Source organism: Diaporthe batatas (genome assembly GCF_019321695.1).
Source record: "Diaporthe batatas strain CRI 302-4 chromosome Unknown Contig00001, whole genome shotgun sequence".
NCBI classification, from domain to species: domain Eukaryota; kingdom Fungi; phylum Ascomycota; class Sordariomycetes; order Diaporthales; family Diaporthaceae; genus Diaporthe; species Diaporthe batatas.
Genome location: NW_025408548.1, coordinates 897,930 through 917,908, shown reverse-complemented (window position 1 = coordinate 917,908; position 19,979 = coordinate 897,930). Strand labels below are relative to the sequence as shown.

The 19,979-nt window shown below is 52.7% G+C and overlaps 5 protein-coding genes across 5 annotated transcripts; all 5 read left to right on the top strand.

The window, feature by feature from the left end:
* Window positions 1-163: 163 nt before the first annotated feature.
* On the top strand, window positions 164-785 carry KVR01_001027 (uncharacterized protein; the record flags this gene model as incomplete). The annotated part of the gene is made up of 3 exons (XM_044793548.1): window positions 164-248; window positions 343-402; window positions 619-785. 3 exons carry the CDS (start codon window positions 164-166, stop codon window positions 783-785), a joined length of 312 nt encoding a protein of 103 aa, XP_044650976.1.
* A 3,925-nt stretch (window positions 786-4,710) lies between these two features.
* Window positions 4,711-6,349, top strand: KVR01_000689 (mitochondrial 37S ribosomal protein RSM7). Its single transcript, XM_044788767.1, has 2 exons — window positions 4,711-5,305; window positions 5,455-6,349. Exons 1-2 carry the CDS (start codon window positions 4,853-4,855, stop codon window positions 5,902-5,904), a joined length of 903 nt encoding a protein of 300 aa, XP_044650638.1. The 5' UTR covers window positions 4,711-4,852; the 3' UTR covers window positions 5,905-6,349.
* Window positions 6,350-9,238: 2,889 nt separating this feature from the next.
* On the top strand, window positions 9,239-12,884 carry KVR01_000663 (uncharacterized protein). The gene is made up of 3 exons (XM_044782177.1): window positions 9,239-10,133; window positions 10,213-11,935; window positions 12,008-12,884. Exons 1-3 carry the CDS (start codon window positions 9,959-9,961, stop codon window positions 12,177-12,179), a joined length of 2,070 nt encoding a protein of 689 aa, XP_044650612.1. The 5' UTR covers window positions 9,239-9,958; the 3' UTR covers window positions 12,180-12,884.
* Window positions 12,885-13,723: 839 nt separating this feature from the next.
* Window positions 13,724-15,124, top strand: KVR01_000551 (uncharacterized protein). The gene has a single exon (XM_044792227.1). The coding sequence runs from the start codon at window positions 13,986-13,988 to the stop codon at window positions 14,940-14,942; it is 957 nt and encodes a 318-aa protein (XP_044650500.1). The 5' UTR covers window positions 13,724-13,985; the 3' UTR covers window positions 14,943-15,124.
* Window positions 15,125-15,134: 10 nt separating this feature from the next.
* KVR01_000972 (uncharacterized protein) lies at window positions 15,135-17,991 on the top strand. Its single transcript, XM_044789827.1, has 2 exons — window positions 15,135-15,888; window positions 16,326-17,991. Exons 1-2 carry the CDS (start codon window positions 15,514-15,516, stop codon window positions 17,892-17,894), a joined length of 1,944 nt encoding a protein of 647 aa, XP_044650921.1. The 5' UTR covers window positions 15,135-15,513; the 3' UTR covers window positions 17,895-17,991.
* The last annotated feature ends 1,988 nt before the right edge of the window (window positions 17,992-19,979 follow it).

Sequence of the window (19,979 nt, the reverse complement as noted above, 5' to 3'; positions counted from 1 at the left end):
GAAGCCCATTTTACCCTCGCGCAATAAATACCATCGCACACGGCACACAGCACCACCCACATACACATACACATACACGCGACGCAACGCAAAGCACCGCAACGCTTCACAGCACATCTCACATTGCACCGCACCGCACAACACCCCACCACAACACGACACCATGTCTTCTTCGTCACGACACAGCTCGAGGGCCCACAGCACCAGCAGCGCCGGCGAGAGCTGCGCATGGCAGAGCAGGCTTGAAGGTTGGAACTGCCCGCCCGAACACGTCGTGCCTTGTCCACGTCACATATTTCACCAGCTTCTACATACTTTATGCTAACAGGGAGGAATCCGCAGACGCGTGCCGCGAGTATCAGATTGCCTCGCCATCGTTCCAAATCGTCTCAGACAGAAGAGGTAAGCCTGAGCCCCCGAAAGCCAGCCGTTTCCAGCGCCCCATCATCCAGAGTGGTTCCGAAGATGGATGAGGCGAGGTGGCGGCGGCAGACAGCCAGACAGCCAGCCAGCCCGGCCGCCACCCGTCCCCACGGAAGTGCGAGGGGGTTGGAGGGAAGGAGGCACAGGAAACTATCAGATCGATATGGCTGACCACACATTACCCAAAACAAACAGGTGGCCGCACAGCCTGGTCGAGCCGGGTGACCGTCAACGGCGCGATCCACCAGGCCCGGTTCTGGTACGACGGCAAGAACCTCAACAACGCCAAGGAGGACGCCGCCGAGGTCGCGCTGAGCTTCATCTCCATGGCGGCGTCGCCCTCGGCGGGGAGGCGGTGGTAAGACGGGGGGGGCGCCCGACTGCCCACCACGCACGTGCGTGTGTGTGGGAGAGAGGGAGTGGCGGACGGACGGCAGGAACAAGAATGGGGGGGGGGAAAGAGGGAGGGTCGAGGGTCGTGGGCGAATGCGAGGGCGAGGCCGCCACCCGAGCAAGACGGCAGCAGCGGCAGCACTCGTTGACGAAGAATCCGTCTGTGTCGTGTCTGTCTCTATCTCTGACAAGCCACGGGTCGCAGATCGCTCTCTCGCTCTGCCGCGCCACAGCAGCCTCACTCGCGCCTTTTCCCTCCAGGGCCCTCCCGGCAGCACAACGTGGACCCGTGGCGCGTGGCGATGGGACGGTCGGTACCTGGCCTGTTCCCGCTGCGTCGCGTCCACGGAACTTCTTGCAGCTCGTCCGTCTGCCGGGGCGCCTGGTCGACTGCCGCGAGTAGACGTCTGCTCCCGCCTTCGGCCAACCCTTCCCACGCCCGGCGGCCCGGCATTTCCAACCGGCGGCACTGGATCAACTTTTTTCATTGTATTATTGGGTTTGGGGTGATTTATCACGGATTTCTTTCACAAGAAAAAAAAAATTCATACATACACACACACACACTCCTTGTTTTCTCCCGGCTTACTTCGGACCACCACCCATCAGCCTCGCAATTTATTCCCCCCCCCCCGGTCCGCTCGGTTTTTTTTTCTCTTGCGACTCGACTTGTACCATACTTACTTGATACCGGGCGCCCGCCACCGTGCAATGGAGGGACGACAAGACACAAAAAAGGAGACAGGCAGTAGGCAGCAGGCAGCAGGCAGCAGCGACAGTGCAGAGAAACAGCCAAAACGGCGGCGCCACACGGCGAGGCGAGGCAAGGCGAGGAAGGCAAGGCGGAATCAGGGCGCGTCTCTGGCGTTACTGTTGACTTTGCTTTTGGAGCTTATTTTATTTTATTTATTTATTTTTTTCTTGGTTCAATTTTCCTCCCTCACATCATTTCCCCACTCACAGTCCTTACCTGTTCATCATCATTTGGGGGGGGGGGGGGTGTTTGGGGAGGCATGCAGGCAGCAGGCAGGCGGCGCCTTGACGACAGCCGCACTGTTGTGTTGGGGTCACACAGATGGACGATCAGGGTCAGGCAAGCAGGCAAGCACTCCAGCCAGACAGACAGAAAAGGGCATGGCATGGCACGAATCTGCCGGCACATCCATCTATCTACCACGAGATGCAGCAATGGGATCAATAATGAATGTCCGATGACGCCACGCGCGCCATGTATTCTTGACAGCGCATCATGCATCCCCGTTTAATTCCTGTGTTTCTTTTTTTTCTTTGCCTTTTCTTTTTGTTTTGTTTGATGTCTTCTCTCTCTCTCGGGGGTCCGGTTCTCTCTTCTTTTTTTTTTCTCCCTTCAGATCGATCCATCCCGCACGACGATCACCCATCCGGATGGGGCATCCGGCCAGAGGGCAAGACATGCGGGAACAAGCGAGATTGAGAGAAGAAGGATATCGGGCGAGGGATGCTGGCCTGCCTCTGCTGCTTCTTCTGCTTCTTCTCCTTTGCTGCCTACCGACCTCCTCAGGGCTGGGTTCTAGACGGATGCAGATCTAGAACCCCCGGTGGGCAGGGCAGGGCAGGGCAGGGCAGGGTGTCTGTGTGTTCTTCCCTTCTGTGTCTTTTGGGTCTGTGCAGGACTTGGGGTGTAGTCGAGATTGTTCTACGACATCGACTTCACGCCATGAGAACAGGACTTGTTCTCCTCCGCCTACTGTCGTTGACGCAAGGAAGGGCAGGGAACAAACAGGCAGCGCCTGTGTGAGATCAGGAAAAGCAAGCGTGGCGCGAGGGGTGGTTTCCATATGGTGGAGTCGATGGGCACATGTCTTTTGTTCCGCGCCCCCGGCCCACACTCCCTCTCCTTTTACCATTGTACTCGATCTTGGCGCCGGCATCTCGAGATAAGATCAGATGAGAGCAGTCTCATAGTAATGCCAATCAGATATTACATGTCTTTTGTCAAATTATCTGTGACATGCAACCAGGAGAATAAAACAGAAGCAAAGCCGGACAAAGCTCACAATGTGTCCCCTGGGTGAGGTGTGACAGGTCAGTTGCACCTGGGCGAGCATCGGGGGGAGCCGTCAAAGCCAAGATCTGCGAGCCGGGGTCGCTCAACGTCCCATAGCGTTGATAGCCGATGTGCCGGTGTACTGTGTATCTCTCCCTCTCTCTCTCGAGGTACTACTCGGCCATGCAGGACGTTGGCGGTTGGGTCCGATGTTTCGTGTCGTGGGGCAGGCTTCTGCATCGCCTCGCTTCGCTCCGGACCACCCTCTCCCACCACGGGGAGCAAGATCACGAGCTGTGTGATCCGGGCCTCGACTCCGAGGATGAGCTGAACCACCCCGCCCCCCCCCTGCTACAGCCTGCGACGTTGACAGGAATAAAAAACGGGGTTCGTTCGTTTCCCTCCCAGCGAGCTGCAGCCACCTTGGCTCTTACTGCAGATTGGCATGCAGCCGGTGCTGCGGCTAGGCTAGCACTTGCTGAAGGGCTGGGTCGCTTTGGAGAAGAGTCGGGTAGTCAGGTAGGTGGGAGGTACTGTGTAGTCAGGTAGTTGAAGTCCAATGACACCCTGACAGCTGCAGGACATGCTCGTGGGAAGGGGAGCCGACCCTTGTCTCAGCCATGGGTTCATTGTACACCCTCAGCCATATTGAAACTGCCTGACTGCCAGGGTTGTCTATCGGGTACCAGGCAGACTGGCAGACCGCTAGGCAGCAAGCACTGTCAACCCTGCCCTGTGGCCCACCGTGGGGTTTTTTGTTTGGCGGGATGATCCGGGATTATGTAGTGTAGACAGTGGACACAAAGGAAGGAAGAGGAGAGAGAAAAAGCAAAAAAACCAGAAGAAAACAGCAAATGCCCCTGCCTGGGTGGTGGGTGTTGAGCCTCCCTCCCCCACCTCCCTGCCTCCCCCATACCGGGTCCTGTGATCACAAGCGATGGCGATCCACTGAGGCAGCGGCCCAGGGAGGAGCAGCGGTCGAGGGTCGCGGATGTATGTCGCGCATGCCAATGTTGGGCTTGAGTGCTGACTGCGCCGCGGTCTGCTGCATGCCAACCACCACGTGGACGGGGGGGACGGGGCAATTTAGCCGAGCGAGACATCATGTCATCAGTTGATGATATGAGCTGTGGAGCTGCCTGCTGGCTACCTGGCTGGCTGGCTGGCTGGCTAGCTGAAGGGTTCCAGAACTCGCGGTATGATGACGATGACGATGCTCCTGCTGCCAGTAGCCGGCCTTCGGGTCACGGTCTCGCATTGAGACCTGATCGATGGATGGTAAGATGCACCCATCCATCATCTCGGTGAGGCGGACGGGCGCTGATGGGGCGCCCGGTTGGGTTCCATTTCGAAGCTGCCCGAATGCAACGAGAGTCGCAGCGGAGGGGGAAGGGGCAGCTGTTGGCGACGATGCTGACCGGTGTACCGGACCAGACACACATGTGGTTGCGTCGACGGCACGGGAGTCGACCTACGTACTGTGTGGTAGTCCGGGCGACGAAAGAAGCCGGTGTCAGTTCGTAGTAAGATCGTCGACGCCCAAATGCTGGGCGGGCGGAAATAATGGAGACGGCTTCAGACCGGCCGTGCTGGCGAGGCAGCAGAGGGAAGCTGGTCGTGGTGTTCCAGAGTGAGACAAGGGCGTTATTTGGTTCGACGTCTTGAGGCGAAGACCGAGGCGTTTTTTGAGGTGAGATAATGAAGCATGGGCAGAATAAGAAAAGGAGGGCAGGGATCGATGCGCAAGGAGCAGGAAGGTTGATCCGAGCTGGCAGCTGGGCGAAGCTCCCCAGAGGAGAACCCAGGATGAGCTCCCCAGGGAGTGGGAGGGCTGACCCTGGCAGAAATCTGGGGAGGGGGGAGGGGAGGGATGGTGTGTCAGTTATGTAAGCAGGCCCGTGCCTGCCGGGAGTGGCGTCGATTTTTCGCGATGGCTTCGACCGCGCATCACGGCCGCCTGCCAGCATCGGGTCTGCGATTGGTTCCAGCAGCTCCCCAACACACCTTACAATGCCGCCAACCTCCAACATATGGGGCGCATGCCGCTCCATCGCCATACGATCACGACGGCCAGTGTGCCAATCACAACGGCCTGCGATCGCGGCGATTGCGCGACAACTCTCCACTGATCCAGGAGCGCCGCGCCCGAACGGGATCCCCAACATACCCGGTGTGGAAGGAAGCCTGGCTGCTGGCCGCCCAACACCGCCGTCTCCCGAGGACAGCATCAGAGAGGAGGATGTTCAGATGCGGGAGCCGACGCCGGGGGAGCTGGCCCTGTCGCAGCTGGAGCTCACGGCGATCGGCCTGAACCCCTTCGGCGGGTTCAAGTTCGGGGAGCCGGAGGTACCCGTGGGCAAGCTGCACGAGACGAAATTCCACATGAAGCACCGCTACGAGGAGGGTATAATACAGCTCACCAAGCTGCTCATGCGCGACGGAAAGCTGAGCAAGGCACAGAGGGTCAGTGACGATAAGATCTACCTCCTCCCGGACCTGGCAGGACGAGGTGGACTGCCGCGTGGACGGGGAAGAGCCACACGCAGGGGGACACCAAAAACATGGCCCGGCCCGGCCCAGAAAACCAAAGCTAACACGCTCAAACCCAACAGGACATGGCGATGATCCTCAACTACCTCCGAACCTCCCCGCCGCCCAAGCTCAACCCCCAGCGGCCCCTGCTGGCCGGGTCCCCGCCGCCCGAGCACCTGCCGCTGAACCCGAACCTGTACCTGATGCTCGCCATCGACTCGGTGGCGCCGCTGATCCGGATCCGCGGCTTCACGGGCCTCGCGGGCGGCGGCAAGGCGCTCGAGGTGCCCGTGCCCATGTCGCGGCGGGCGCGGCGGCGGACCGCCTTCAGCTGGATCATGGACGTGGTCGAGAAGAAGACGTCGATGGGGTCCGGCCGCAAGATGCTGGCGCACCGCATCGCCGAGGAGATCGTCGCCGTCGTCGAGGGCCGCAGCACCGTGTGGGACAAGCGCAACAACGTGCACAAGACGGGCACGAGCGTCCGGGCGAACCTGACCTCGCCCGCGCTGCTGAAGAGGAAGGTCTGATCCGTGCCTCTCGGCTGGTTGGTTGTGGGTGGGTGGGTGTGTTTGAGAAACTGCATGACGGGTGGGGGTGGCCTGTCTACTACGCACGGGCTTGTATGAAATGCTACATGGTGTATACTCGTGCGCGAATGCCTGTTCGAGCAGCTGGAAAGCTGGCGGGCTGTTTGTGTGTGACTGTGGGATTCCTCCGTCTCACTGGTGATCCAGCTGTCTGGAATGCAACGGCACATCACATCTACTAATGCCATACCGCTGCTGAGGCTTCTCTTTTTTACATGTATATAAAAAAGAAAGCATCATAGCGGAGTCCCAATGGCTTATGTACTTGATATCTATATGATCATCTCGCGTGGGGGATTCCTCCACAAAACGTGATTGCTTAGGAGGGTATCATATAGAAAGGCGGATGATCCCTCCCACAGGACAGAGTCTCGTAGGCAGCTATCCCATAGAAGGGAATCCTAGGGAAGAGTGTGCCGAAGAATATTCAGGAAGGATGCCGTGGACCGCGCAGAGCTCTTTGAATGGGAAAGCCGCTCTTGGAATTGGCCCGCCAGCGTGTGTTTTTGACTCGAGATGCAGGCTGCGCTGGCCCCAACCACGCGCGTAAATGCTGTCCCGACTCGTGGCTGAACTAAGGTCGCCTGCTCCCGTTGCAGCAAAAGGCTGGGCAATTGTCATAATGTTAATCCGAATGGTGCTTGTTTCGATTTATATGTGTCACGGCATGCAGACTTGGCCGGCTATCAGGTATTGAAATGGACCCTTCGTGCACTTTTTGCGGTGCAGGGGCAGGGATCGAGAAATGTCGGGGGGTCATCTAAAAGATCAACCTTGAAGCACAGCGGGGTTCCTGGTTAGTTTGTGTGGGGCAGCGCTTAGAGGGCCCAGACGACTCGAAAGAACCGCGGGAAGACCATACTAGCTAGGTCCAGAGCCCCATCCTGCCTGCCCGTTTTGGGGTTCCTGGGGGCTTGACGTAGCTGTTTTCTGGCTTGTGATACGCCACGGCGTCTTGTGCAGAACAGTACTTCTGATGGAGCGTGCAGAGGAACGATGCCAACAGCCAGAGGAAAGAAGCTCAACGCTGGTTTCAAAGACTCATGACAAACTCACAGGTTGGGCCTCTTTTGGCCTGAGCTTTTTCATTTCCCACAGCTGCCCAAGCGGAGCATGGCAGGCGCGGGTGAACACCACACTGTGCATACCATTTTTATACATTAAACAACCCTAAATGAATTATTAATTTATAAAAATGGGTAAGATAAAATAAAGAGTGAGAGCTTTTTTCAAAAAATAAATTAAAAGATAAATATAAAAATTATATTTTATTTAATTTATTAATTTTTTAATTTTAAAAAATAGTTCTTTAAAGTTTTTTATAATAATAACTATTTTAATTTTTATTTAAATATTAGTTATTAATTAATATAAATAAAATAAAGTTAGACATATAAATCTAAAGTACTTAAACTAATAAAAACCTTTAAATAGTTTACTAATAAAGAGCTACTAAGCTATGGCACCTAAAATAAGGTCTCTCATTCCCAGGCATGTCTATTTCTTCAAAGACTACAAAATATTACATGTCGAGCGTGGATTCTTGCCTCTGGAAACAGAAATGCTTAGGTGCTTTGGCGCCCATCCATCGAAAAGTAGGTTCTTTTATCTTTGATATCTTCATCCCCTCTTCGGCGCACCTTGCATGCTCTATGAGTTCACCATGTCTCTGCTTCACAATGAAAGCTGGAGGAAATTTCTAGCCTCCGGTCTTCTTGCTGCCAATCCTTCACGGTCGAGCCTCTCACCACGTTTCTCAGTCCTGCGGTATCATTCTTCTGCACATCCTCCACAGCCGTCTCGCAAAATGGCGCCACCTCACCGGCTCAACGGTCAATCAGGCCGCATCTATACCATCGGAAAGGTTCTGCAGGAGGAAGAACGTCCACCAAGTCATGTATATCTTGCAACGTATGAGTCTCCAGTGTGACCTCTAAAATGCACTCCTGCTGACAGCGATGCTCACAGCGCCGAAGAACAAAAGTTTGTTGTGAAAAACGTGTCCAGGACTAGTTTCGTCGACTATCAGGAAATTTACCAGAGCCTTCGTGATTGCCCCAACCTCGTGTTGCTTGTGATACCATACCGGATCGATCGACCTTTGTCTACGAGTATTTCAGCGATAATCTCCCGAGTCTGGCTCAGGAGAAACCGCCGCTAAAGGTGGTGAAGCATGTTCTGAGAGACGCGCTGAGGGGGCTGGCCAAGTTACATGAGAAAGACCTTGTCCAAATTGGTAATTAAGTTCAAGCATTATTACCCGCAGCGGAGAAAAAGACATAAACACCCCATAGATGTCAAACCGAACAATATCCTCATCCAGCGGCAGAACACCGAGGCCATGAATATCGATCAGGTACAGCTAGCTGACTTGGAAGATTCTGCTCATGTCCCAGGGAAGCAAGCGGGGAGCCAGATGTGGCGGAGCCAAGACGCCCATGCGTCAGGCCCCGTGAATAAGCCCTCTGATATGTTTTCCTTTGGCATTGTGGTAAGTAGCCCTGCACGTGTTGGTCTTCTTTCTTGTTTTCATCCTTCACACTAAGCCCATAACGCTATGCTGATTGCCTCACAGTGTATCTACGCTGTGCATCAGAGGCTTATATTTGCGGTTGGTCACCGTATGAAGGCGCCGTGTATGTCCTTGGACGTATATGTGGGTTCGCTTCTATTCCGTATACGTCCGAGGACATATATGGCGCCTTTATGTGGTGGTAAGTGCTCAAGACCTAGCGCTTTAAAAAGATATGATGTTGATTACTATGGTTACAACTTAAAATATGATAGGTACTTGTGGCCTTAACCTATAGACAAGGCTAAGAGGTATCATCTTGACGGTGGTGTTAACTAGAACGTCGTGCCTTTTAGTTAAAGAATCTCAATAGTTAGGGATCTTCTAAAGGTCTTAGCACCTTATACCCTAGATAATTTATAGTTTCTAGTTTCTTTTTAAGATTTCTTTTCAAAGTTTATTTTTATTTAACATAATATTAAGAATTAAAAATATTAACATGGATATATTAATAGTATTTATATTTATATGTTATGTATTGAACTCTTAACTTATATAGATTTCCTGGATTATTTTATAGTTTGTTAAAAATGGGGAGTTTTGGTGGGAAAGGGGTGGGTGGAACTGGACTTTTGACGGCCCACTGTACTTCAGGCCTATTGATTCGGCCCCCTCCAGCTGCCTTACCTATTGGAAAACGTGCCCAAAACTCTCTCGTAGGTCTTGATTTCGTAAATGAACACACTAAGGAAGGACTGCAAGATCAATCAACAACGCAAATCTAGGGGCAGACGGAGAAAAGGACTGCATCATCTCAGCCCACCACAGCAGGCGCAGCAGAAACACCACGAGGAACTTCCCCTCCTTTGCGTCGATCGTCGGCTGCGCCAAAGACTTGGCGCAGGTCAGACCTCTGAGCAGCCCACACGCACTGACGCACTTGGCACCCACGCCTACACCGTCTCTGTCTCCGTCTCCGATTGTTGCTGCGTAGTGCACAACAACCCAGACTTGGCAACCACTACTCTTGGCAGACCCGACCGGGCCACTTTCTGCTCAGCCATGACTTGAAGGAACACCAGTCGACCTGTTGCATCGTCCCGCTCTTTCCTCCTCTTCCCCCCCCTTCTGTTTACACACGATGCTGTTGCATCTTCTCCCTGGCCTCGAATCCTGCAGTCACCCACGACAACAAATCATCCCACGCTAGGCTCCAATCTGCCCATATCTGCCATACTTGCCATACCTGCCATACCTTAATCCTAGAGTTACAATACCACACGTCTCGGTCGAGCATCACCGCCAGCCTCTTTGCGCAACGACAACGATCTTGGCACCCACCTGCCGTTGGGCGATTCTGGTGCTGTCCCCGACTGCTGCGCCCATCTCGTCCCGTCGTCCTCCCACGCCGAGCCCGTCCACACTCGACTGCCTGTCCTACCCGATCACAATCGGCGCAAAACACTGGGTCCCTCCCTCAGAATGTCTCATCCGCACAAAGTAATGTCTATGGAGGCGGCGCTGGAGGAGGAGAGGCGCGAGGTCGAGGCCCTCATCGCCGCTAGGAACCGTCCCCGCCCTCCCAGCGCTCTCAGCGGCGTCCGCTCCTCCTCTCCTTTTACTCCTCGCTCCCCCGTCAGGAGCATGCTTGATATCGGTGAGGATTGTCCCTTTTCTGCGTGGCCAGTCTGACCGGCTTCGACTCCACAGCGCTAACACCTTCCCTCGCCGTGTAGGCCCCATGAAGAGCATGCTGGACGTAGACGGTCCACCTTCCGCCCCCCGCAGGAGCATGCTCGATATGGACAGCCCTCCAGCGTCTGCTTCCTCTGGCAAACAAGTCTTCAGCACCCCGTCCTCGCCCGTCCTGGCTTCCAACCAGCTGGCCCGCGCCGCCAACTCCTCCCACCCCAGGCACATGTCCGATGTGTCCTCCAAGCCCGTCGGCTTTGGCCCGCGATCATCAGACGGCATCCGCGACCTCACTTCCGAGTACCAGTTCTCCGACATCATCACGAGCAACACTGGCCATGCGGCCCTGCCAAAGCGGGTGTCACAGGGCAACAAGAAGACGCCCCAGCCCCCCTCCGCCATGTCACACCTTGTACGGGGCGGTGATGTCAGCAGGATACCCCTCCCCGGCGACACAAGGGGTCGCCACTCCATCGCAGGGCCTGGCATGCGGATAGGCAGCAAGTCGCGCTCCCCCCACTCCCGCCTGGGCATGCGGTCAAGCTCGCCTGCCACGAACCTCCTGTCAGGCAGGCACCTTAGCCCGGCCGGGAGGGCCTTCGTGGAGGAAACATACGGCGTGGACATGAGCAACGCATACCGGAGGCTCTCAGATGCAAATCTCCTCCGCTCTGGCGGGACCCTTGCTGAGATTGGCCGCAAGAAGAAGAGCGAGGACAACCCGGACGGCGGCAGGCTGGCGAAGGACTACCTCACCCCCGACGGCGACGACCTGTACGACGATAGCAGCGATGATCAGGATGATGCCAACACCGAGGAAGGAGAGCGTGGGCGCAAGGCGGCTAGGAGCTTCGAATCGCTTGGCGGCCCGGACAAGGCAGGGGCGACGGACAGGGCAGCGCTCAGCTTGCTAGCAGCTGCTGAGGAAGAACGCATCGAGGTTGCGAAGAACCCGCAAGTCAAGTACCAATACCGTTCGCTCTTGGACGAGCCCCAGATCACGGTTACCGGCCCTTCTGGGCAGAACGAGAAGTCAAAGTCCTCCAAGGCGTCCGCGATACATCCTGCTACCAGCTTCGACGATGGCCCGCCCTCCGGAGCAAGGACGCCTATGGACTCGGACACCGAAGCTGATTTGACGGACATCAGGCGCGCACAGAAGCTGTCACTCTTCCAGACTCCCATCAAGGACACACCCAACGCCGCTCGGGCTCTCCGCATCATCTACCGTGGTGACTGGCGCAAGGTTGCCCAGGAGGCCAAGGAGGAGCAGAGAACCCTGCGCAAGTACATTGTTGCCTCCGACCTCAGCGACGAGTCAACGCACGCCCTCGAGTGGGCCGTTGGTACAGTCCTCCGGGACGGCGACACCATGATCTGCCTCTACTGCGTCGACGAGGAGGCCGGCATCGCCGGTGCTGACGACGCGAAGTCGGTCAAGGATCAAGGTGCTGCGCTGAACGTGGTTGCCGATAGCAAGGCCCCCGTCACGCCCGGTGGAAGCGTCTTGGAGCTGCAAAAAGCCGATCAGAGCTCGGAGTCCTTGGCAACGCCCATCAAGTCAAAAGCCGAGGAAGAGCGGCACATGGCTGTTCAGGACATCACCGACAGGGTGGAGAAGCTTCTCCGGAAGACAAAACTGCAGGTCCGTGTCATCGTGGAGGTCTTGCACTGCAAAAACCCGAAGCACCAGATTCTGGAGATCATCGACGTCGTCAGCCCTACCTTGGTCGTCCTCGGGAGCAGGGGGCAAAGCGCACTCAAGGGGTAAGTTGCCGCCTCTCATCTACTTCTCTTCGTATCCCACGATAGTTTCAAGATGGCTAACAACTAGCGCAGCGTAATTCTTGGCTCCTTCTCTAACTACCTTGTGACCAAGAGCTCTGTCCCAGTTATGGTCGCGCGTAAGAAGCTTCGTAAACAGTCTAAATACAAGAAGCTCTCGATGACGCAGGTCAACAACATCAGCAGTCCCATGGCCAGGACCCTCGCAAACGCAAAGATCGACTAGAAGCCTCAATTAAGGGGGGGTCTTGCTGAAAGCTCTGACCCGGGACGCACGCGTCACGTCAGATTTAAGGAGCCAGAGCCGGACCCCAGACATGGGCCCCCGAAACGGGGTATACGACTAATACGGGACGTGGTTGTCGACGTCGTTAAAGTCCGCCATGCTCGCTTCCTAGTGGCAGGCTGGGTCTATCAGCGAAGATTAGACCGTGACGACTCGGCCAGGCGGATCCAGAACGCCGAGCGGATGAACACCAAGCTCAACGCCCTCAGGGGCGTGCGCGACATGGGGGGCGCGGGGTACCAGCAGTTTCTCGACCGCACGCCTCCGGAGGACCCGGGGCCGTCGGAGGAGGGGCAGGGCCGCTGGCGGGACAGCAGGGTCGCGAGGCGCCTGCGCAAGGAGAAGGAGAGCCTTTCCCGCACCCCGGCCCCGGGGCTGCTTCCGGGGAAGTATCAGCGCTGAAGAAAAGGGGGTGATATCAAGTGACCGGATGGGGCTCCTCCACATCTTCGGAATCGTGTTTGGTCGGTCATGGTCGGTCTAACGTGATGGTGGGGTTTGGTTTAGCGTGGATATGGCCTTGTTTTTCGGGGTTTTAATACATGACACAGCGAGTACATCGATACCTCAGCTATAGTGATGACACACAGCGAGAACATTGATACCTCAGCTTAGTGTATGTAATACAAGTGTTTCTTGTCTTGGCTTCTCAGTTCCAGGCCCCCCGTGGATAATCCGATCATTCGGGTAAGAGCGGCCAAGATGAGAGGTTGGATGTATTCATTCAGCCTCTCTCGATTTCCATGTCCGAAATGCACACCTTGCAGAGTTGCTCTGTCCATTTGCGCGACCCGGGTAAAGGTCCACTCCGAGTAGATGACATTCATTCTATCCTCCCATACAACCATCACCTGACAGATAACGTCCTGGCCGTATAACCTTGGAAGACAAATTTGTATAAGGCGATCTGCTAACATCTCATAGGTCAACAAGCCAGGAGATAATATCCCGCAGGACAATCCCCTCCGGAATAACCTACAACGGAACAGCCTCTCGGGGGTAGCCAGGGACAGCCTCTTAAGAGATGCTCTCTTTCACAACAAGTTTATGTGGGCTGATGTCTTGGAATCTTGCGAGATGACCAGGTCGGCTGTCTGGGGCCAACATCCTGAGGGGAACCTCTCAAGACACAACCTCTCGGTGACTAAACTCTTTGTAATTGACCTCCCAGCACACATTGACGGTGATGTCGGAACGGCATTGTGCCCCTCTCCCTTGGTCTCCAACTTGATGGGCGTGACCTGTGGACAGAGGCGTTTGACAGCCCTGGAGGCAAGCCCAAAGGCGCCATGCATATCACACCTGTTGCTAGCCATCACCATCACTCCACACAGATGAGAAACAAACAACGGCCTCTTCCATTTCCTTGTCCGCCGCCTTTGTCCTTGGCGTCCCACTCACACTGGCAGAGGGACCAGAACAAGGCTTTGTGCACTCGGCGCGGCTTTGTATTCACAGAAGGAGCCATGAAAAGGCGAACAATGCCTTTCACCAGGGGTTTCTAAATTTGGATATAAAATTTTAGAACGCAGAGTCTCGTCGGCAGTTCTCTATTCTTGGACTTGTCCACTTCCTTGCAATACCTGCTTACACTATTGGAATAACCAATCATCGCTGACAGCTTCACCGTGAACTTCATCCACCATCTTGCACAAACCCGGCCATTTTGTATCGACGAGTGATCTGTCTCGACGGGAAACAAATCGAACTCTGGTAGATACCCATTCCCAACCAGTCGTCTGGAAAATGCAAGCACTGACAGACGATACCATGGAAAGAGGAACACGCTTCGAGGCTTTCCTACGCAGTACGTTAAAAGCTACATCCACATTCGCCATGGCGTGCTTAATGCTGATGTTCTCCACAATCACCAAGCCGGCGAGGTGGATCTGTTCCTGCTGCCGCCGGCCCGGGAACGCCGACGACAGCGACACGCGCGACGTCGAACTCGGGGATCTGGAGCGCGAGCGCGAGCGGAACAGCAGTGTCAGTGATTATGACAGACGTGGGAGGAGTCCTACCAAGCGCGGCAGAGGAACACCACCCCCGGACGAGTCCGAAGTCTACAGTAACCACTGGGACAAGATCTCGATGGACTCCCTCATGCGGCCCAGGTCTCTCCGCGTGCCAACCCCGGACGGGGCCAGCTCGTGGAGCTGGGACGAGGATCCTGATGCTCTTGACGTCGATGAGGTGCTGCCGCATCCCGATGCGTTTGATATCACCGCTGAGCTCGAGAGGACCACGCTCGCGGGCACCACGGCGCAGAATACCCCGGGTGTAAGCTTGTCGGCCGATTCAGCCGTGTCCTTGCGGTCCGTATCTTCCACACTCGGTCTGGATCATCATCACGAAGAGGAGGTCGAGGGCGGGGACGATACAACAGGCGAGAGCAAAGCCACCACGTCCGCCACCTTGCACCCGTCCTCCTCCGCCTCCTCCTCGGCTCCATCCTCCACCCTCCCCACCTTTTCCGGGCCGCTGCCAGCCTGGCTCACAGCCCCCAAGGCCACGGCCGGCCCCAGAGCCTCGCGCTTCAACGAGGAGGACGTGGACGGTTCGGATATCGCGCCGCCGGACTTGAGCCTGATCGCGGAGCAGCGGGGCCCTGTTGGTGCCAGGGCTAGGGGGAAGAGCTGGCATGCTGGCCAGGACGGGGGGCGAGAGGCCTCCGGGCGTGCGTGTGGGCGCCGCTCTGTCTAGGGAGTTGGCGCGTGTCTTGGTGGGGAGGCTTGTGTAGCTGGCCTTTTTTTTTCTTTTGGCTGCCGCTTGGTGGTGGGCTTTGTGCTATCTTTCGTCGTTAATTTTAGTACATTAGTTTTAATACAGTGGTTTTAAGCTGGGAATATAAGTAGTTTCGTTTTTAATCCCTATATATATAAAACAGAAGCGGCCAACGCGGAAGACGGAGATGGGAAATGAGCAGTTGAGAGCTTGGAGCTCTTGTGTGAGGCACAGCACGTGATGAGTCAGCAGTGACAGCATCCGTACAGTGATTCGTGCAGTGATTCGTGCATTTAGGCGCCGGTACTTGATTAAACGCCAACGCCAGTGCTTGATTAAACACCGGTGGCGCTTTGGCCGCTGTGCCTCACAATTCTAAAGCTAGAAGGGTCATGGTCATGATGGTTCTAAAGTTGACATACGGCGTGTACTGCGCAATTTCTCACCAGTCGTCTTCCCAAGGGTTGGTCGTGACCTCAGGTGAAACACTGAGGTGGTAGTGATTCGGTGGCGCAGTGAGCATTGCCAAGTGTTGATGCATTGAAATCTCATGGTGGCGCATGCAGTTGAGCGGCGCAGCCCCCACAGTCTCTCAACCCATTTTACCTGCCTACATTTAGGCAAGTCTCCCCAGCCCCCCAGATGGCTCGTCGCATTGGTTCCCGTGGCTGTTCATTGTTCTTTTGTCCGAGACTCACCATTCTTGAAAATTGTTTGGAGGATCATGCGCAATACCCGTAGCAACCGACAGTGGGACGATATTGTCGAGGTCCAAGGACCGGCCTACTGGTTGGATGTATCTCGTCATGATCAATTCAACAGGGTTCCATGTGGCGGTGAAGCGGCTCGAGGTGACCGGGAAGCCACGCAGGAAACCACCCCGGAGTCCAAGATGGTTTTGAAGTTCTCAACTCCTCCTCACAATGTAAGTATTTTCTTGATTGCGGCATAAGTTGCTATGGGGCACCTGTCATGAGACAATTTATTTTAGAGGTCGGATATTCGCACTCGCCGAAACGGAGGATATACCCAAGCCCCAAGGGATAACCTCCCATGGGATGATCTCCTGGGATAACCTCCCCTGGGATAACCTCTCATAGGACAGCCTCGTGTGGGACAGCCTCCTATGGGACAACCTCCTATGGGATAAAACTCCTGGGATAATCTTATGGGATAATTACTCGTGGTTTGGCGCTAAACTACGCACTTTGATCCCCGAGTTTCCTCGTATGGGTGTTCCCACCGTTTTGGCGGGGGGGAATTTCCGATCTCTGTGGAATGATCAACGTCGCGATAGATCGTGTCACGCTGATCACCGCCGCCTTGCTGACCGAACAAACTTTGCTGACTGACTATCTCAAGGGCACTCCGTGGTTCTGGTTCGGTCAGAGTGATGGTCCGGATACCGATGTCCTCATAAGCTCCTCGATAGCCGTTAGTAGATGTCACATCCAACTCGGGTTTGATGATTGGGGCCAGGTCGTGATAAAGGATGTCTCGAGGTTCGGTACCGAGATTACCTACACACAACTTCGCACCATAAACGGAGCAGACGCAAAGCTATCTCCACAAATACACGAAATTACCGGTGATAAGATCAACCCGTCAGTGTGGGTAGTCCCCGTCGGGTGGAAAGTCCTCATTAAATTAGGCCGAGTCGGACTCCAAATAAGCCTCCAAGTGCCGGACCATTCGGACCATATGCAAAAGTATCAGGAGAAGGTCCGTGAGTTCAAAGCTGAACAGAACAATCCGATGCCTTTCTTGGGGGGGCTCGCCCTTGACAGCAGGGAGATTACGACTGGTGGCTTATTGCCAACAGTGAACCGTCATACGCATGATAGCAGGAAAGGTCGCTACGCTTGGATCATTGGCGACAGGAAACTTGGCAGAGGCACGTTCGGACAAGTTTTCGAAGTGTTCAACAGCTCAAACTGGGCTAGGTGCGCCGGCAAACGCCTTGAACAGGGCGACGAGCTTGAGCGCGAACACTCTCTGATGAGCAAGCTGGATCACAAACACATCGCTCGCTACATCGATGTTCACTACATCAATGGTTTTACCCCGATGATAATAATGGAATACTGCGGCCTCGGGTCACTCGACAAGCAACAGAAGGACTCGAGATTTGTCCAGGACGAGGTCATTGCCATCATTACCCAAATTGCTTCTGCTATCGCCTACCTCCACAGCAACAGCGTGACGCACCGCGATCTCAAGCCAGCAAATATACTCATCCGTTCCAGAGAGCCGCTTGAGATTGCAGTGAGCGATTTTGGTGTGTCGAAGCAGGGAGAGTCCGCCATGGCGACAGTAATTGGTACACATTATTATATGGCCCCCGAGGTTCTAGCAAGGCTTTTTGACGACGATGATCACAAGACCAAATATAACAACAAGTCGGACATCTGGTCATTAGGGATTGTGGCCGTCGAGCTGATCAACGGAATGCTGCCCACACTCGGAGTCACGACCTGGGAAATCTTGGACCTCAGCTACGCCAGGGCGATGGCAGAATCCTGCGATAAGCTTTTGGCATCCTGCGGGAACAAAGACTTCGCTCGTCTGGTCAGAGAAATGCTCTCATGGGACCCTAACGCGCGCCCTACCGCCGCTGAGTGTTTTAAGCGTGCCTCATCATTGGTCTCAAAAGGTGCAAAGGGGAAATCTCCAGCCCAGCGATCCGAAAGTGGGCATGTTGACGCCTCGGTGATGCGGCTTAACAACTTGAAGCGCCAGCCGTCCGATCTCAGCACAGCAGCAGAACCACCTGCTAAGAAGGCCAAGGCTTCTCAAGCATCTGGGCAATCGGCATCCAACCCAGGAACAGTATTCCCTACTCCTTTGGCCAGAGAGCTGGACAAGAATGAATCTTATCGACCCAGCGCTGCGGCTGGCGGTGGCGACTCTCGTTCTAAAGGGGGATTTTAAAATACTATTATGAATAAAATCTATTAAGGGGTTAATGTTATATTAAGTTTTAATATTATATTAGAATCTTTAAATATATTTATATTAAATTTTATAAGTTAGTGGAAAATTAAATTTTTTATAATTCCTTAATTTTATAACTTTATTAACTTAATATATAATAATAATTAAGTTGAAATTAATTAATAAGTAGTTAAATTAAAGATAAAAAAATAAAAGTTAACTTTAATAAAAATTTAACTCTTTTTTATTAATATATTAAGCTTTTAATAATATATTATATACTATTAATTATAAAATTATATTAAATAAAAAAGTATTATATTATTTAACTATTATATAGCTATATTAATAGTATACTTATATTTTAATAGAATATTAATATTAGTTTAAAATAATAGTATTATAAAGTTAATTTACCCCCTCCCCCCCGGTAGGTGCTGTCTGGCCTACTACTCGCAAAAGCACTCGTCGCAATAGCACCCCTCGCAATAGCATTCCTCGCAATAGCATTCATCGCAGTACTAATGCCGAGGATGCACAGGAAAGTGTGTCAACACCATCGTCTTCAATTTGGAGGAGGCATGGGACGAAGCCACGGACTGGTTCATGAAGGAGGTCATCCTAGGAGGTTATCCTAGGAGGTTATCCTATAGGAGGTTGTCCTATAGGAGGTTATCCTAGGAGGTTGTCCTATAGGAGATTATCCAATAGGAGATTTTCCTATGGGAGTGTATTGCTTAGGGCTTGGGTGCACTCTCCATTTTTGTGGGTGTGAATACCCGATCCCTTTTATATTACGACAAATCCTCTCGTGGAAATATATACAAGTCTCTGAATTTCCGGCTACGCTGTACGGGGCCGTGACATGTCGCAGCCGCTGAGGCAGCCAAGAAGCGCCTCTTCTGACGTTCGTAGTCTGTCTCCGAGGCAACCCCAATCAGCCCTACCACCCTCCAGCCCCCAGAAACAGCGATGCCACACATTACCACTTCATTGAAAGAGACTGCGATGAATCCTAATCAACTGCTTCCTTACTGAATACGCGATTTTGGTCTGGCCTACATCAGATCTGCAAAACTAAGACGACGCCCGATGGCTGAACAGTCTTCCCCCTCCCCCTCCCCCCTCCCACCCGGCGCGAATTCTTGTGGTCGTTGGCCATTCATTGGCTAGAATATGAGGAGCTGAAAGGGCTGTGTTAAGACTTGTGAATTGGGTCATGTAATTTAGCCGATGTCATGCCAGTGTTGTGAAGAACGAGTACTACTTGATATTTCCTCTACAGTCAGAAGTGGAGTTGACAAGACATCATCCACATCATGAAGCTCTCTTATATCATTATCATAGTCTGTGGGCATTCTCGTCGGCCTTAGTCCCAAATTATAGACATAGCATCTTTTTTTAAAAAAAGAAAAACACACTAGGTCTTGAGCATTTACCACCGTATGAAGGCGCCATGTATGTACGTCCCCGCACGTATGCGGAATAGAAGCGAAACTAGATGATAGTATAATAGAATAATTTGTTTATACTTATTTAATGACTTAAAAGTTTCAAATTTAATTAATATTTCAAATTAATGATTTCTATAAAAGAAAATACTATTATAATAGTCTTTTAATAGACTTAGTTAGTAGGAAGATAATTATTTAAAGAAGCCTTTAAAGTAATATATTAATATTTATAAAGAATTAATTATATATAATATTACTTCTTTACACTATTATATTTATATTACTAGAGCGCTCCCTTTTTCATCACATTCTTTATATATTATATAAAGTGGAGGAATTTATAGTAATAAAATAATATATTTAGTAGAGGAATATTTAATTATTAAATATTTAAACTTCTACTTTTCTTATATAATATTTATTTAATATATATTAAATATACGTTATTTAATTTTTAATAAAACTTTAAAGTTTTATATAAATTATATAAAAGAATTCTTAAAATAATTCTATTATTATTCTATTATTTATATATTTAAATTAGAAATTATAATAGATTTAATTAATTATATAATAAGTATATTAATAGAAAAAAGTTACTTCATTAAGTTTTATATTATAAAATTCT

Coding starts and splice junctions, on each gene's coding strand:
- KVR01_000551 (XM_044792227.1), top strand. CDS start 13,986: ATGCAAGCACTGACAGACGATACCATGGAAAGAGGAACACGCTTCGAG.
- KVR01_000972 (XM_044789827.1), top strand. CDS start 15,514: ATGGTGGCGCATGCAGTTGAGCGGCGCAGCCCCCACAGTCTCTCAACC. Junction 15,889..16,325: donor TCTCAACTCCTCCTCACAAT/GTAAGTATTTTC, acceptor GACTATCTCAAG/GGCACTCCGTGGTTCTGGTT.
- KVR01_000663 (XM_044782177.1), top strand. CDS start 9,959: ATGTCTCATCCGCACAAAGTAATGTCTATGGAGGCGGCGCTGGAGGAG. Junction 10,134..10,212: donor CAGGAGCATGCTTGATATCG/GTGAGGATTGTC, acceptor CTCGCCGTGTAG/GCCCCATGAAGAGCATGCTG. Junction 11,936..12,007: donor GGGCAAAGCGCACTCAAGGG/GTAAGTTGCCGC, acceptor CAACTAGCGCAG/CGTAATTCTTGGCTCCTTCT.
- KVR01_000689 (XM_044788767.1), top strand. CDS start 4,853: ATGCCGCCAACCTCCAACATATGGGGCGCATGCCGCTCCATCGCCATA. Junction 5,306..5,454: donor AGCTGAGCAAGGCACAGAGG/GTCAGTGACGAT, acceptor CAAACCCAACAG/GACATGGCGATGATCCTCAA.